General features: G+C 56.5%; 1 protein-coding gene across 1 annotated transcript in view; it reads right to left on the reverse strand.

Moving 5' to 3' along the window:
- Nucleotides 1–15668, reverse strand: part of LOC123363364 (cadherin-related family member 5-like) — a 34309-nt gene that overhangs the window by 13409 nt on the left and 5232 nt on the right. The window contains exons 6-11 of the mRNA XM_045004248.1: nt 14916–15026; nt 5938–6108; nt 5559–5649; nt 3419–3525; nt 3103–3303; nt 1628–1759 (exon numbers count right to left, since the gene is read on the reverse strand). Coding sequence (XP_044860183.1) covers nt 1628–1759; nt 3103–3303; nt 3419–3525; nt 5559–5649; nt 5938–6108; nt 14916–15026 — 813 coding nt within the window. The remainder of the gene's footprint in view (nt 1–1627; nt 1760–3102; nt 3304–3418; nt 3526–5558; nt 5650–5937; nt 6109–14915; nt 15027–15668) is intronic.

Consider the following 15668-nt stretch of genomic DNA (forward strand, 5'->3'; position numbering starts at 1 on the left):
ACATGGGAACAGGGACAGGGGGTGGCTGGGTGGGGGTGCAGGGCCACATGGGGACAGGGACAGGGGGTGGCTGGGTGGGGGTGCAGGGCCACATGGGGACAGGGACAGGGGGTGGCTGGATGGGGGTGCAGGGCCACATGGGAACAGGGACAGGGGGTGGCTGAGCAGGGCTGCCTGGGGGGGGCAAGTGGGGTGATTTGCCCTGGGCCCCAGGCCCTGCAGGGGCCCCCACGAGAATATAGTATTCTATAATATTGCAACTTTTTTTTGTAGAAGGGGCCCCTGAAATTGCTTTGCCCCAGGCGCCCTGAATCCTCGGGCAGCCCTGTGGCTGACTGCGGGTGCATGGACACATGGGGACAGAGGCAGCTGTGCCTGGCTGAATGTGAGAGGCTGGGGTCAACCAGGGTCTGCATGGGGGAGGCTTCCCAACTCCCTAACAATCCCTCTGCTCTCCCGCTGCAAATAGTTCCACACTTCTCCCCTCCCCCAGGCAACAATCCTTCAGCTTCACCTCCAGGTTCCCAGCAATTATTTCCCGCTCCCTCAGCTCCTCCACTACCCCGACTCCCCCCAGCCTTTGCACGGCTTCTGGGGGGGGGGGGGGGGGATATGGTTCTGTATTGTAGATTCAGTGAATTCCTCCGAGTTCTGTAAGCCCCGTAAGGAATCTCTGTGTCAAAAAAAATCTTTTTCGTTGTCTGTATCGTTACAGACATACTTGCCGACAGGTATTTTGAAATAAATTACCAATTTTCCAAAACAATTGAAACTGGCGTGATTATATTGTGGTATTTTGACAAATAAAATATGCAGAATTGTGCAGAATTTTAAACTTTTTGGCGCAGGATTTTAAACTTTTCGGTGCAGAATTCCCCCAGGAGTTGGAGCATTATAAAGAGGATGGGGATCAGGTGTTCTCCATGTCCGCTAAAGGTAGGAGAAGCAGTAATGGGCTTAATCTGCAGCAAGGGAGATTTAGGTTCGATATTAGGAAAACGTTCCGTACTGGAAGGGTAGGGAATCGGCTTCTAAGGGAGGTTGTGGAGCCCCCATCACTTGAGGATTTCACGAACAGGTTGGACAAACACCTGTCAGGGCTGGTCTAGGCTGACTCGATCCTGTCTCAGCGCAGGGGGTCCCTTCCAACCCACCATTCTGTGATTCCGTAACAAAGCCGCGCGCTGGCACGGGGCTTGGGGAGCGTCACGTGGGAACGGTCCCTGGGACGCATTCTGCCGCCCGTCCTCAGGCAGAGCTCCCAGGACCTGGTTTCGCTCTGGGGATCTCTGCCTGCAGTTACCGCTTGTGACGTCACCGCCGCAAGGACAGCGATCTCACAAGCAGCTCAGGACCTCAGCACAGCCTCACATTGCCCAGGCAGAGCAAGGAGCCAGTGGGCCCTGCAGGCCCCCGAGGAACCCACGAGGAGCCCCGCGAACGCAGCCTTGGCCGGAGCCAGTCAGCCTCCGGAGCAGGCAGCGAAGTCCCCAGGCCCCGTGCCCAGGGCTCCCTGCTGCCGGGGCAGTGGGGGATCTGCTGGCAGGACGGGCCCCCTCCCCAAGCAGACGCCTGGGACGGTCTGTTGGCTCCCGGGGTGCCCGGGAAGGGCGGGGGCAGCTCTTACCTGAAGGAAGTACTGCTGGAGGGCACGGAGCCGGTCGGCCCGGGCCACAAGGAGCCCGCTCGCTGTGATCTGGAAGAGCTGGGTGTGGTTGGACTGGGGCGTCAGGCTGTACCGGACCTTTGGGTTGAAGCCCTGGAGCAGCACACGGGATGGCAGGGTGAACGCGGCGGGAGGGAGGACGGGCGGCCCCCAGGGCTGGGCGAGGGGCACCCCTGGGGACCCTGCAGGGGCAGGCCCCAGCGCCGGAATCTCCCGGGGGTGGGGTGGCCGAGCAGGCACAGATTCGTGAGGGGGGACGGGACTGTGAGACAGACCCTGCTCCTCGTCCCCCGGCGGGAACCCTGGGGCCAGTCTCACCTCTCCCCATTCCTTCCCTCGTGGGGACCAAGTCTGCCCCCTCCCCACCCATGGAACAGCCCCCCAGCCCCGTGGACCCCTGGGTTTAGCAGGAGGGCAGATGCCCGGAGGGCAGGGAGTTCCCCAGCCCCACGCTGGGCGGAGACGCACTGGCTCTGCTGCCCCCCGGCACCGCACGATGCCCGGCGGCAGGGCTGCTCGCTAAGTGCTGCCCGTGCCCAGCCAGCCAGCACCAGGCTGCAGCCGCCTGCAGGACACTCAGGGGCCCTGACTGGGTCGGCTCCTCGACTGTGAAACGTGGCCCAGTGCCACTGATCGCCACGGAGCGGACGGGCACCAGCCGGGGACCTGGCCGAAGGGTCAGGCACAGGCCGCCGTAGGGGGACGCCTGGCCGGGTGTTCTCCCTTAGAGCATGTGCACGCGTGGGCATCACCCCCTGGCTGGTGGGGGAGGGGGAGCAGAGGGCACGGGCCCTGGGAAGGGTTGGTAGGAGGCAGAGGGCCCGGGGCCCCTGGCACTTCCCCACCCAGGGCCCAGGGTGGGGTCATTGGGCACAGACACGGGGTGGGGAGGGGGCAGAGGGCATGGGCCTGGGCAGGGCGGGGAGGCAGAGGGCACGGGCCCTGGGCAGGGCGGTGGGGGGTAGGGGGCACGGGCCCTTGGCGGGGGTGTGAAGAGGGCACGGGCTGTGGGCAGGGCAGGGATGCAGGGGGCATGGGCTGTTGGCAGGGTGGGGGGGCAGGGGGCACGGGCCCTGGGTAGGGCAGGAGGGGCAGAGGACACAGGCCGTGGGTGGGGGGGGGCAGAGGGCACGGGCCCTGGACAGGGCGAGGGGTGCAGGGGGCACGGGCCTTGGACAGGGCGAGGGGTGCAGGGGGCACGGGCCCTGGACAGGGTGGGGGGGGCAGGGGACACGGGCCCTGGGCAGGGTGGGGGTGCAGGGGGCACGGGCCCTGGGCAGGGAGGGACAGGGGGCACGGGCCCTGGGTGGGGGGGGAAGGAGGCACGGGCCCTGGGCAGGGTGGGGGGGCAGAGGGCATGGGCCGTGGGGGGGAGGGGCAGAGGCCCGGGGCAGGGCAGGGGGGCCGGTAGATGCGGCTGCCTTGGAGTGACTCACGTCGGGGAAGTCGGCGTCGGCGGCCTGCAGCGTCAGCACCCGGCCGCTGTACGTCAGCACCAGGGCGGCCAGGCCGGGCTCCTCCCGCACAAAGGCCTGGTACCGGGGCCGGCTGAAGCGAGGCGGGTGCGCGTTGGCGGCCAGGACCCTCACCCGCACCTCCGTCACCACGTACTTGTTGGCGTCGTTCACCTGCGCGGCCTAGGGAGGGCAGAGAGGTGGGGCGGGGGGCGCCAGGCTGAGGCTCGGGACCAGACTGTCCCGCCCAGGTCCCTGTGGGTGCCCGAGCCCGGAGCCCGGCCCCAGCCCGACCTACCATGACGCTGAGGCTGAAGGCGGGCGTGTGGCTCCGGCTCTCCACAGGCCGCAGCATAGTGATGGCGCCCGTCACGTTGTCGATGTGGAACCTGCCGTGGTCCGTCCCTGAGGGGGGAGAGGAGACGAGGTCAAGGAAGGGGGCGGCTCTGGATCGTGGCCTTCCCCCCGGAGGGGCACTGCGCGCCGGGCACCTTGGCTTCCTAGAGCCATGGGGGCTGCCCAGAGCTACAGGACATGGGTGCCACCCAGAGCCACAGGTGCCACCTAGAGCCACAGGTGCCATGCAGAACATGGGATGTGGTTGCCACCCAGAGCCACAGGCTGCCACGCAGAACCATGGGACATGGGTGCTGCCCAGAGCCACAGGTGCCACCCAGAGCCACAGGCTGCCACGCAGAACCATGGGACATGGGTGCTGCCCAGAGCCACAGGTGCCACCTAGAGCCACAGGTGCCATGCAGGACATGGGATGTGGGTGCCACCCAGAGCCACAGGCTGCCACGCAGAGCCATGGAACATGGGTGCTGCCCAGAGCCACGGGGTGCCACCTAGAGCCACAGGACATGGGTGCCACCCAGAGCCACAGGTGCCACCTAGAGCCACAGGTGCCATGCAGGACATGGGATGTGGGTGCCACCCAGAGCCACAGGCTGCCATGCAGAGCCATGGAACATGGGTGCTGCCCAGAGCCACGGGGTGCCACCTAGAGCCACAGGACACAGATGCTGCCCAGAGCCACTGGGTGTCACCCTCAGCGAGGCAGCTTAATGTGGGAGTGGAGAGTGGGCTGCAGTGCATGCTGGGAACCTCTAGTCTATCCATCCCTCTCTAGTGCAGCATCTTGGCCTCCCCGGCTTACCAAGACTCAGGGGCATTTTCAGCACCACTGGCCACTGGCTGAAGCTAGTGCTCAGGTTTCTGTTGTGCTCTGGGATCCTGGCATGACACAGACACTAACTCAGCATCCAGCTCTGGGACGATGCCCTGACAAAGGAAGAACCAGGCGTGCTGCCCAGAGCCAGAGATCCCTTGGGGACACAGCCAGGCAGGCTCCAGGGACCCCACGAGGGTGTCTGCTCAAAGTGACAGTGCGGAGAACGCTGGGCTCCTCTTGCCCCTAAGAGCTCCGGACACTACTGGTTATGTTAAAGGAGAATCCCAATTCACCATTAGCGCTATAGGGCCAATGACACACAGTCCCACTGCAATAAGAGGTGGAGTTTCCAGGCTACCCCAGAATCTGAGTCCCCCACATGCGGCCAAGTGGAGCCAATCCCACCGAAGTCAGGAAGCCCAGGGGAACAGCTGCCCCTTAATGTGCTACAGGGGGCTCTCAACAGTAGCCAATCACCTAGGTGGCATGTGCCACAGTGACCTAGGCAAATGGGCTGCATTAACCCTTAGGACACTGGCCAGCCGCCGGCCGGAAAAGCCCCGGGAACAGGCTGTTTCCCGGGGATCTGCAGGGACAGGTGGGGGCGCTAGTGTGGGACGGTTTCCTTCAGTGGGGTGACTGGGTTGGGCTGGGGAGCGGATGGGGAGGGAGAGCTGGGGGTTGTGGCAGGAGCCGCGGGAGGCGGGGAATGGCCAGGGATGCGGGGAGGAAAATCTAGCTGGGCTCCATTCTGCAGGGTTTGGTCTTCACTGGGTCTTCCATGGACTCAGCAATTGGGGGGGAGTGGAAGGGGGGCTGAGCCTGTGTGTGTACATGTCTGTTCACATTCGTGTGTGCATGTCTGTGACATACTGTGTGTCAGACTGTACCCCTGAACTCACCCCTTGCACACAGCTTGGTACAACGTACATCTTTTGCAGTATCATTTGAAAACTCATAAGCTGCTGATCATTATTGTCCCAGTAAAATGTGTGTGGCAATAGTGACATTATAAGGTTCCACTGTGTGGTGTTACTAACACCTCTGCCATATCTGGGGAGTGACCAAACCAGTTCCTCAGAGACAAAGGGCAAGCCCCCGCCTCAGCAGGTGTAAACAAGGCTGATGGGCCATTCCTTTCGCAGAAAATCTACATCTTAGCCAAGAAACAGCTTGGGGGTCCTGTCCACCCAGACAGCCTGTCTCCAGGCTCCACCCAGTGCATCCGTCCCAGTGTCCCCACAGCTCTCCTGGGTCCCTGTACCTGCGAGGATGGCGTAGGTAATGGCAGCCTTCAGCTCCCTGTCCCCATCTTCCGCATAGACCAAGCCGGGGACGAAGTGCAGAGGGCCCACCTGGAGGAGACCCGGAAAGGCAGGTGAGGCCGTGCCCCTGGCTGGGAGTGAAACAGACATCCCACCCCAGCCATGGGCGGCTGTCCTCCCAGCAGGCTCCACTCCCCCTGGAGACAGCCTGGAGCGTCCACCTTGTTCCGACGCTGGCACGTCCTCGTCCCACTTTCAAGGGGCACAGCTGGCCTCGGCAAACCTGGTGGCAGGGGCCTTAGCAAAGGTTCTGCCCAGCAGCACCGGAGGCTCCATCCCCTGCCCCACACTGCCCTGGGCTGGTCCCCCGCTGCCTACCGTGACCTCCCGCTCGGTGACGTTTGCCGTGTAGACGGGGCTGACGCACACGCTGACTCCGTCGTGCGCCAGGAAGTTGCACGGCAGGAACCGGGGGTACTGGTCGTCCCCGTCCAGCACGTTGACGCGGATCCTGGCGGAGGAGTTGTACCTCTCCTTGGTGTTCATCTCCTGGGAGGGGAGCAAACCACAATGGCCGATCAGCGCGGTGGCTGCCTCCCGGGGCCGTCCGACCTGCCAGGGGGCCAAAACCTGGCCCGGTCCAGGGTGTTGCCTGCTCCATCGGCCCATCCTAGCCCCGAATCTCCCTCTACAGCTTCTCTCTACCCATCCCTTGGCCGGATCTAGCTTTAATATTTGTCTGTCTGGCCATCCACAGCGTCTCTCCATCTACCCAGTCAGCCCCTGTGACGGTGCTGCCTGTGGGAGCCAGCTGAGGTCACTCAATTAGGGTGAACTGCAAACCAAACAGGGCAGACAAACCCCAAATGCTGGTGGTTATTCCAATACTTAGATTTACCAACCAGCACGAAACAGCTTCTACAGTACCTTACTGGTCACTTAGAAGTCCAAACCATGCAGTTCCCTTAAAGTGCCCAGCCTCAGGCCTCCGTCCAGACACACCTGTCAGATATGATGATGATTCCTAAGAATCTTACTTCATCATATAAAAGAAAAGGTTCTTCCAATCCCAAAGGATCAGCCACATACCCAGGTTCAATTATAATTTAGATCTTACCTAAAATACACGCTATAGCCAATTCTTATTAACCAAGCTAAAATTTATTTTAAAAAGAAAAGAGAGAGAGTGTTGGTTAAAAGATTAATCTACAGACAGACTTGAATTCAATTCTTGAGATTCAGATACACAGCAGAGATAAGCTTGTAGTTGCCAAAAGTCCTTGTAGAAACAGTCCATAGGTTCTAGTCCAATGTCCATATTCAGGGTGGCTCCAGTCAATGACTGGGGATCTCAATCCTTATGGCTTAAGGTTTCCCCCTCTTGAAACCCAAAGCAGATCTGAGATGAAGAAGGATCATGTCCCAGGCTTCTTATACATTTCCAGCAGCCTTTCGGCCTGAGAAAACAATAGGCTTAACTCCTTCTCCCAAACATCCTGGCAATTAGCACAGAGTAATCTATCCATTAAACAGTTCAGATACAGGTTAGCACAACCTTCAAAGAGACACATAGACAATAACACTATTTCACTCAAGTATGATCATAAATGTTAATATTCCTTTTTTGATCTTTGAATTAAAACTATAGCAATAGACAAGACTTGTTTGCTTGCATCACAAGACCTGAGCAAACATCTTCCCTTCTACCTCTAACAATGCAGACTTGCATTTCAAAGCTCTAGTCATTTACATATCTTCCTAACCAGTCCTCAAGGTTCACCCATGGGTCAGGTTAGTCTATGAGTTAATTAACTCTTTCTGGCCCTGTCACCTTTCAATGAGATATTATATCACACTTATAACGTCACACCCCCAACGCAAAATTGATGCAGGAAGGGATGACACAAACATCACTGACTGCATCCCAAAAGCTCCCCATCCTGGGTTTTGTCTTATTACAGCTTGTATTGGGTTAGAAACCATGTCACTGCATAACAGAAATGGTTTACCCAGCTCATGTTCAATAACATGATTGAATATTTTTATGAACTCAAGGTAAAACTCGCTTAGAACAATAGTGGATTGGATCCGCTCTGACACACCAGTAACCAAATCTGTCCTCAGCCCCTGAAGCACAGACTGCTCACTCACAGAATCAGCATGGAGACATTCCTGTTCCAACACCATTGTCTTCACAACACGCTGACCACACACAGCCACTTGGTTATGGGGCTGCTCAACTTTCTTAACAGCTCTTACTCCATCTGAGACCTTTTTAAAGCTACCCACACTGGATCTTTCACAAGGAAAGTCAGTGGATCCATTCACAACAGAAAATTTCTGGCTGTTAGGAACTGAAACTTTCTTAATTAAATCACTTTCACACCCTTCAGTCGCAGTAAACTGCTTGCACAGAATACCATGAGGATTTCTTTCCTTAGCAGCTTCTCTAAGCAACAATTTACCTTTCACAGAAATTTTGCTCTTACCCTTTTCACCCAGGGCTTGCTCTAAAGGAACACTTTCCTGAGCCACAACAGACTCTTTCTGGGTTGTACTTACATCTATGATCACCTTTGGCCCTTCAGGCAGATTTCTAGACAATTCCCTTTTAGGCAAACCTACAGACTTTCTAGATAACAGGTTAGAAGCAATCTCCTTCCCTTGGCCATGAACTAGTTCAGGAATCTTTTCCTTTTTGCTACAAGTTGTTAAACTGTCAGTAGGTAACACACTTAAATCACCTTTATGCTCTCCTTGTGCCCTGGCTAGGGTATCACCCTGATCAGACAGCGTTGCTGCACCCTTTTCCAACCACACATTAGCAACTGGCAAACTATAAGCACCAGAATTGTCTGGTCTCTGGGATTTTGCTAAGACACTAACTGGATGCAACCTAGTTACAGTGCCATTCTCCCCAGCAGACACAAACTTAGGACCGTTCCCTTCCTGGGCTTTAGCTGTATCCACAACCAACTCTGAGACAACTGCACTATTCTCAACCATCACAGGCTGACAGGCACCTTCTGTCTGCTCCACAGACAAAGAAAAGCTGGAGACACATTCTCCTCCACTAGACACACAGCTTGGAATGTTACTTCCCTGGTCCCAGCACACAGGGCTGTTCACAGACAACTGCTTGGAGACCCAGGTAGCTCCCTCCATAGGCAAGTCAATACCCCTGACAGACACAGGCACATTCCCTTCACTGTCACATTTCTCCACACAGGACACAGGTAAGGGACAGGGACACTCATCTTCCACTATCCCTCCCTTCCCAAACTGCTGACTGGACAAAGCCATCAGCTCACAAGGCTGCCTAGGCTTATCCAGACTTTCCCTGCCAGGCACATTGCCACTCCCAACAGATAAACTGCTGCTCTTTTCACTACACTGAGCTACTTTCAGCAAATCACAGTTACCCATTTTAGGTTCACTTTTACAAGCTGTACTAGCCACCAATCCATCACCCATCACAGATCTACCCTTTCCTTCCTCAGTTAGGGCTTTCACCTGACCATCTACTTTAATCTGCTTCTGAGAAATATTCTCCTCACCAATGAGATTTTTCTGCTCCTGATCTAATTCCAGATTCACTTCTGAGACATTAGACAGACATTCAGAAACTTCATTCACAGACAAACAGCTATTTCCCACCAGGTTAGAATCCCCCTCTGCATAGCCATAGCAAAACTGGTTAAACACAGAAAACTGCCCAGAGTAATACCACATATCCACACAGTTATAAACTGGATTTTCAAGAGGATACAGTTTCTGCTGTTCTTCCCTTGCTTTTTTGACTTGGAGCTGGAGTCTAGCAGTTTCTTGTTGCATCTTCTGGGTCTCCTGTTCCAGCTCCTGTTGCCTCTGTCGAGCTTTTTCCTCAGCAGCCAGCAGCTCCAGACGCCCCTTACGAGCTTTTTCTTCTCTCTCAGCAGCCTCTTTCTTTTTCTCAGCAGCCTCTTCCTCCAGCTGGGCCAAGGCTTGCTTCTCTTTCATTCGAATTTCTGCCAGTTTTTGCTCATGTTCAAACTGCAGGCTCTCCATCAGGGCTTGCAGATTCATTGCTTCTGCTGTTGCTCTCTGGCTCATGGTCACTGATTACTTAACCAACCAAACTCTCAATACCAAAATTCCAATTTGGATAGCGCGGGGTTCTGACCCAAAGTTTAATTGACCTGGTTCTGTGGATCCTGCCGACTACGCCACTGTGACGGTGCTGCCTGTGGGAGCCAGCTGAGGTCACTCAATTAGGGTGAACTGCAAACCAAACAGGGCAGACAAACCCCAAATGCTGGTGGTTATTCCAATACTTAGATTTACCAACCAGCACGAAACAGCTTCTACAGTACCTTACTGGTCACTTAGAAGTCCAAACCATGCAGTTCCCTTAAAGTGCCCAGCCTCAGGCCTCCGTCCAGACACACCTGTCAGATATGATGATGATTCCTAAGAATCTTACTTCATCATATAAAAGAAAAGGTTCTTCCAATCCCAAAGGATCAGCCACATACCCAGGTTCAATTATAATTTAGATCTTACCCAAAATACACGCTATAGCCAATTCTTATTAACCAAGCTAAAATTTATTTTAAAAAGAAAAGAGAGAGAGTGTTGGTTAAAAGATTAATCTACAGACAGACTTGAATTCAATTCTTGAGATTCAGATACACAGCAGAGATAAGCTTGTAGTTGCCAAAAGTCCTTGTAGAAACAGTCCATAGGTTCTAGTCCAATGTCCATATTCAGGGTGGCTCCAGTCAATGACTGGGGATCTCAATCCTTATGGCTTAAGGTTTCCCCCTCTTGAAACCCAAAGCAGATCTGAGATGAAGAAGGATCATGTCCCAGGCTTCTTATACATTTCCAGCAGCCTTTCGGCCTGAGAAAACAATAGGCTTAACTCCTTCTCCCAAACATCCTGGCAATTAGCACAGAGTAATCTATCCATTAAACAGTTCAGATACAGGTTAGCACAACCTTCAAAGAGACACATAGACAATAACACTATTTCACTCAAGTATGATCATAAATGTTAATATTCCTTTTTTGATCTTTGAATTAAAACTATAGCAATAGACAAGACTTGTTTGCTTGCATCACAAGACCTGAGCAAACATCTCCCCTTCTACCTCTAACAATGCAGACTTGCATTTCAAAGCTCTAGTCATTTACATATCTTCCTAACCAGTCCTCAAGGTTCACCCATGGGTCAGGTTAGTCTATGAGTTAATTAACTCTTTCTGGCCCTGTCACCTTTCAATGAGATATTATATCACACTTATAACGTCACAGCCCGTCTGTCTCTCGAGCCCACATCCACAACCCAATAGCCCCAATGAAAATCCCATCTCATGGACACGAGCGGAGGCTGGGCTGTGATACAGCACCAGAGCGACTGGCGTCAGGGAGCAGGGCGCCTCCTGCAGGGGAAGAACAGAACCAGCGACGGCCAGCTCCGCACAGTCACAGGGATGCTGGTAGGATGGTCGTCGCTGATGCTGCATGAATGTGGGGATCCTGGCCTGCCCATAGCTGCCTCTCCATCCCGGCCCGCCACAGAGTTACCACAACCGCAAACGTTCAAAGTCAGGAGATTTTAGAAATCGTCTATTCTGGGCCCGTTTCTCTGGCTTCCAAGACTTCCAGGGTCATGTGTTCTAATCTTCCATTGGTAACCGTCCAGAGTAGAAACTCCCTTTTTCTGTTCCGTGGGAGCTGCGATGCTCCTGGCTTCACAGGACTCCAGGAGCTGGGGCTTTAAGAAATGCCCAGAACACTCAAAGACCCACCATAAAATCATGGGCGTGGCCAGCACCGACTCTGGGGACATCATTAAACTGTCCCAGCCTGCTCTCCTGCAGCAAGCGCATGGAGATTCCCGAGCCGTGTGGGGTGCATGGCACTGTGCCCCACAAAAGACCAGGCGTTTGTAGAGCCCGAAGAGTTCAGCTATGGAGGAGCCTTGTCCAAACCCTCAGACCATATGGCTCAGGCAGCAGGGGCCCCAGGACGCCTCTAATCCCTCTCCCAGTCCACACGGGGGCAGTCAGCACCGTACCCCTCATGCGGTGCATCGGGCAATCATCTGCGTGGATCCAGCGGCAGGACAGGGTGAGTGTGGCTCAGGCAGGGGACACTGGTGGGAAAATACCCTGGGATCTCCACACTGCCTATTGCCTTCCGGGATGGCCCTAAGAGGCTGCTTGGTGGATTAGCCAGGCCATCGGGGGCTCGATACTCGGAATAAGCCACTGGCCCTTCACCCGGGCTGCCTGCCTTTTCTGATGCACTGGGGAGCCATGTTCTGCCCCAGTGCACTCTGAGGCCTCCCTGCCAAAGGAAAGAGCAGTTCGGCCATGCCCTTTGTTTTGTTTCTTTCTGCTCGGCGCATGCTGCTTGGTTTTTCACACTGCAGCATCCAGCCCCTGGGAGACTCTGTGGGTGACTGGGGATCTGGCAGGTTTCTGACAGAGGAGACACCTGACGAATGGAGGGAAAGGCCTTTTTTCATGCATCCTATTTAACAACGTTGTTCTCTTGAGCACCGGTTTAACTCAAACGCCCGACAAACCGTCAGGCGAAAACCTCTCTTTGTTAAAGAGCCGATCCCATCCCGCCAACACCTGGCAGACACGACTTCCTGCTCCTGGTGTAGCGAGGGTGAAATGCAAGTGGCGGGGGGGGGGGGGGGGGCCATGCAGCCTCCGTTGTGAAGGAGCAAAAGAAAGCCCCAGCCCCAGGGGGGTTTCCCTTTGCTGCTTGGCCCGAAGTCGATGGGGGCTGCATGGCTGGAAGCGAGGCCTGCTGATGAAACTAACCAAGGGATGGATGTGAGCCCCGGTAGCCTACGCAGGCACTGCTGCGTTTCCTGCCATCTGGAGAGCCGCTAGAAATCCCCAGCGCGGAGCAGGGTGTGAAGTGGGGGATGCTCTGGAGGTGGGCACAGCCCCAGGGCCAGGGGCTCACACAGGGCAGGGACCAGGAAAGGGAGCCGCAAGTCCCTAAATCCCCAGCCTGCCCCCCAACCCATCGTCAACGGAAGGGGCTGGTGGCACGGAGCAGGGGCAGCGCTGGAAGGGGGCAGGCCCACAGCAAGGTGCTACTCAGCGTTAGCCCCATTAGGAAAATTAAAAACAGGGATTTAGGGCATTCACGTTGAAAGGGGAGCTGACAAGATCACGTCGCCCCCAATTAGCCAGGGGAAGACCGGCTTAGCGAGGCCCAGGATCTGCTAAAGAGGCAGGAGAAACAGAGAGCTTGAGCCGGGCAGGGACAGAGCCAGGCAGGGCGAGTGGGAAAACTGGCAACAACGAGGAATGGAAACCACACACCCACTGATCTGTGTGTCTCACACTCGCACACTGATCTCTGTGACACGCTGATCTCGGTCACATCCACCCCAGATCTCTGTGACACGCTGATCTCGGTCACACACCTCATAGATCTCTGTGACACGCTGATCTCGGTCACACCCACCACCGATCTCTGTGACACGCTGATCTCGGTCACACACCTCATAGATCTCTGTGACACGCTGATCTCGGTCACATCCACCCCAGATCTCTGTGACACGCTGATCTCGGTCACACACCTCATAGATCTCTGTGACACACTGATCTCGGTCACACCCACCACCGATCTCTGTGACACGCTGATCTCGGTCACACACCTCATAGATCTCTGTGACACGCTGATCTCGGTCACATCCACCCCAGATCTCTGTGACACGCTGATCTCGGTCACACACCTCATAGATCTCTGTGACACACTGATCTCGGTCACACCCACCACCGATCTCTGTGACACACTGATCTCGGTCACACCCACCACAGATCTCTGTCACACATTGATCTTTGTCACACACCCCAGATCTGTCACATGCTGATCTCTATCACACACCCCACAGATCTCTGTCACACACTGATCTTTGTCACACACCCCACAGATTTCTGTCACACACTGATATCAGTCACACCCACCCCAGATCTGTCACATGCTGATCTCTGTCACACACTGTTCTCGGTCACACCCACCTCAGATCTCTGTCACACACTGATCTCTTTATCGCACTCACACACTTGTCTCTTTCTCACACCCACACACATCACACACTGATCTCTGTGTCTCACACACACTTCACACTGATTTCTCTATGCCTCTCTCACACACAAACACACTGATCTGTGTGTGTGGCTCACTGATTTGTGAGTCTATCACACTCACCCATACCAACGTCTCTCTCTCACTCACACACAAACACCGTGATCTCTCTGTCTCACACCCTCCCACACACTGATCTCGGTGTCCCGTCTCAAGCAGCACTAGGTAGCTGTTAGAGCAGGCCAGCTGTGTCGCAGGGAGTGCTTGTGACACTGCAGGGGTAGCTGAGGGTTGGCTCACTGCTCTGCACTTCAGAAGCATGGGCCAAACTGGGAGATAATTGATTAGGACGGGGTGGTCTTCTTTCGCGGCTTGGCTCACAGCGCCGCCAGGGGCCGCTCAAGGCGTGTGCGATGGCAGAGCCCCGGCTCATCTGTCCCCTGCCCAGCGGGCCAGGCAGGAGTGTCCCCGATAGCCTATTCCCCAGGGTTTGGCCCAGCCTCGCAAAGGTCCCGAATGTGGCGGCTCGTGGCCACGCGGCCCCAGCCCAGGAGATCTCAGTGGCAGCAAGATTTCCAGAGACACGTCCTTCATTTTCCTTCCCTTCGACCCAGCCTCCTTGCTCTCCACCTCCTCGGTCCTCCCTCCGGCCGGCACCCCAGAGCGATTTGCAGAGGCCCCATCCCTGGAGAGCTGCACCGAGAGGGGCCGTAGGAGGAGAGTGCAAAGAGACTGGCACCTTTGATGGGACGGAGGGGCTCACAAGGAATGGGGCAGACCACGGAGACGGGGCGCTGCTACTGATCCGCTCGTGGTAATACAAGAGCAATCCCACTGAAAGGGGCATGTTTACTAGCTGATTGCCCTGGTTTCACAAGCACATCTGGAATGCTTTGGACATGGGCTTACCCAGCCCTCGGTACAGCCCAACAATTCACTGCAGCAGGGAGTTCCACAGGTGAGTCCCACCGCACTGACTATGGAAGAGCCAGCATTGAGCCTGGGCCTTCGCACCTCTAGGCCGAGCCCCATGTCTTTGGCCAGGGTCACCTGGGTGTAGCCCCTTGGCAGGCTGCCCCCTGGGCTGGCCCCCTCTGGCTCTTAACTGAGAGAGGGGAGAACACAGGAGGTGCCCCCAGGTACCATACCAGCCCACGTGGGCAGAGGGAGCGGGGACTCTGCCCAGGGGGATGGGCAAGAGTGAAGCTTCAGGGACCTAGAGCCGCTCACCCTTCCCCACGGCACCCCCTTACCACGGCGTGGACCATGAACTCCAGGTGGCGCTTGGTCTCGAAATCCAGCGCTTTGGCCAGCACGATCTTCCCGCTGTTGGGCAGGTCGATCCGGAAGTATTTGCCATCGGCCTGGGTGGCAAAGCGGGGATGATGCTGAGTGCCCGGCCGGAGGAACGGAGCCCCTGAGTCAGGCTGGCACCGTGCTGCCCGCCTCTTGGCCGGCAGACAAGGTCAGCCAGCCACACAGGATCACGCAGGGATCCCTGCCCACCCCAAACCTCCCCCCGACCCCGGCCCTGCACATCCTCCCCCCGCATGACACATGCAGCCCTGATCCCTGCCCGCCTACGCCCCCAGCCTGGCGTCCTCGCGCCGCTGGCTAATCCACGCCCACTCCAGGGGCCGCTCAGGCCGGCTCAATCCAGCTCCCCCGGCCTGGCCACGGGGTGGGGGCAGAGCCGCCGGGTGACCTTCAGGAAGGGAGCGTCCCGACGCCAGTCCCCGCTGTGCACAGAGCCGGCTCAGCCCAGAGGCTAGGGGCCGTGGAAGGCCAGTGCAGCCCCCCAGGGGGCCAGTGCTGGCCAGGGAGGGGCGCTGGCTTGGCTGATCCAGCCCCGGCTGGGGACGCGGCAGGAGGGCCGGATGCCTGGTGCATAGAGGTGCCATTGCTCTGTAGGGGACCCCTGCTGCCCCTGGTGAAGCCAGAGCTGCCCCACTGCCCTGCCTGGCTCCCCCTAGTGCCGAGCAATGGGTACTGCATCTCTGTGCACG

This window comes from Mauremys mutica, chromosome 1 (assembly GCF_020497125.1).
Source record: "Mauremys mutica isolate MM-2020 ecotype Southern chromosome 1, ASM2049712v1, whole genome shotgun sequence".
NCBI classification, from domain to species: Eukaryota; Metazoa; Chordata; order Testudines; family Geoemydidae; genus Mauremys; species Mauremys mutica.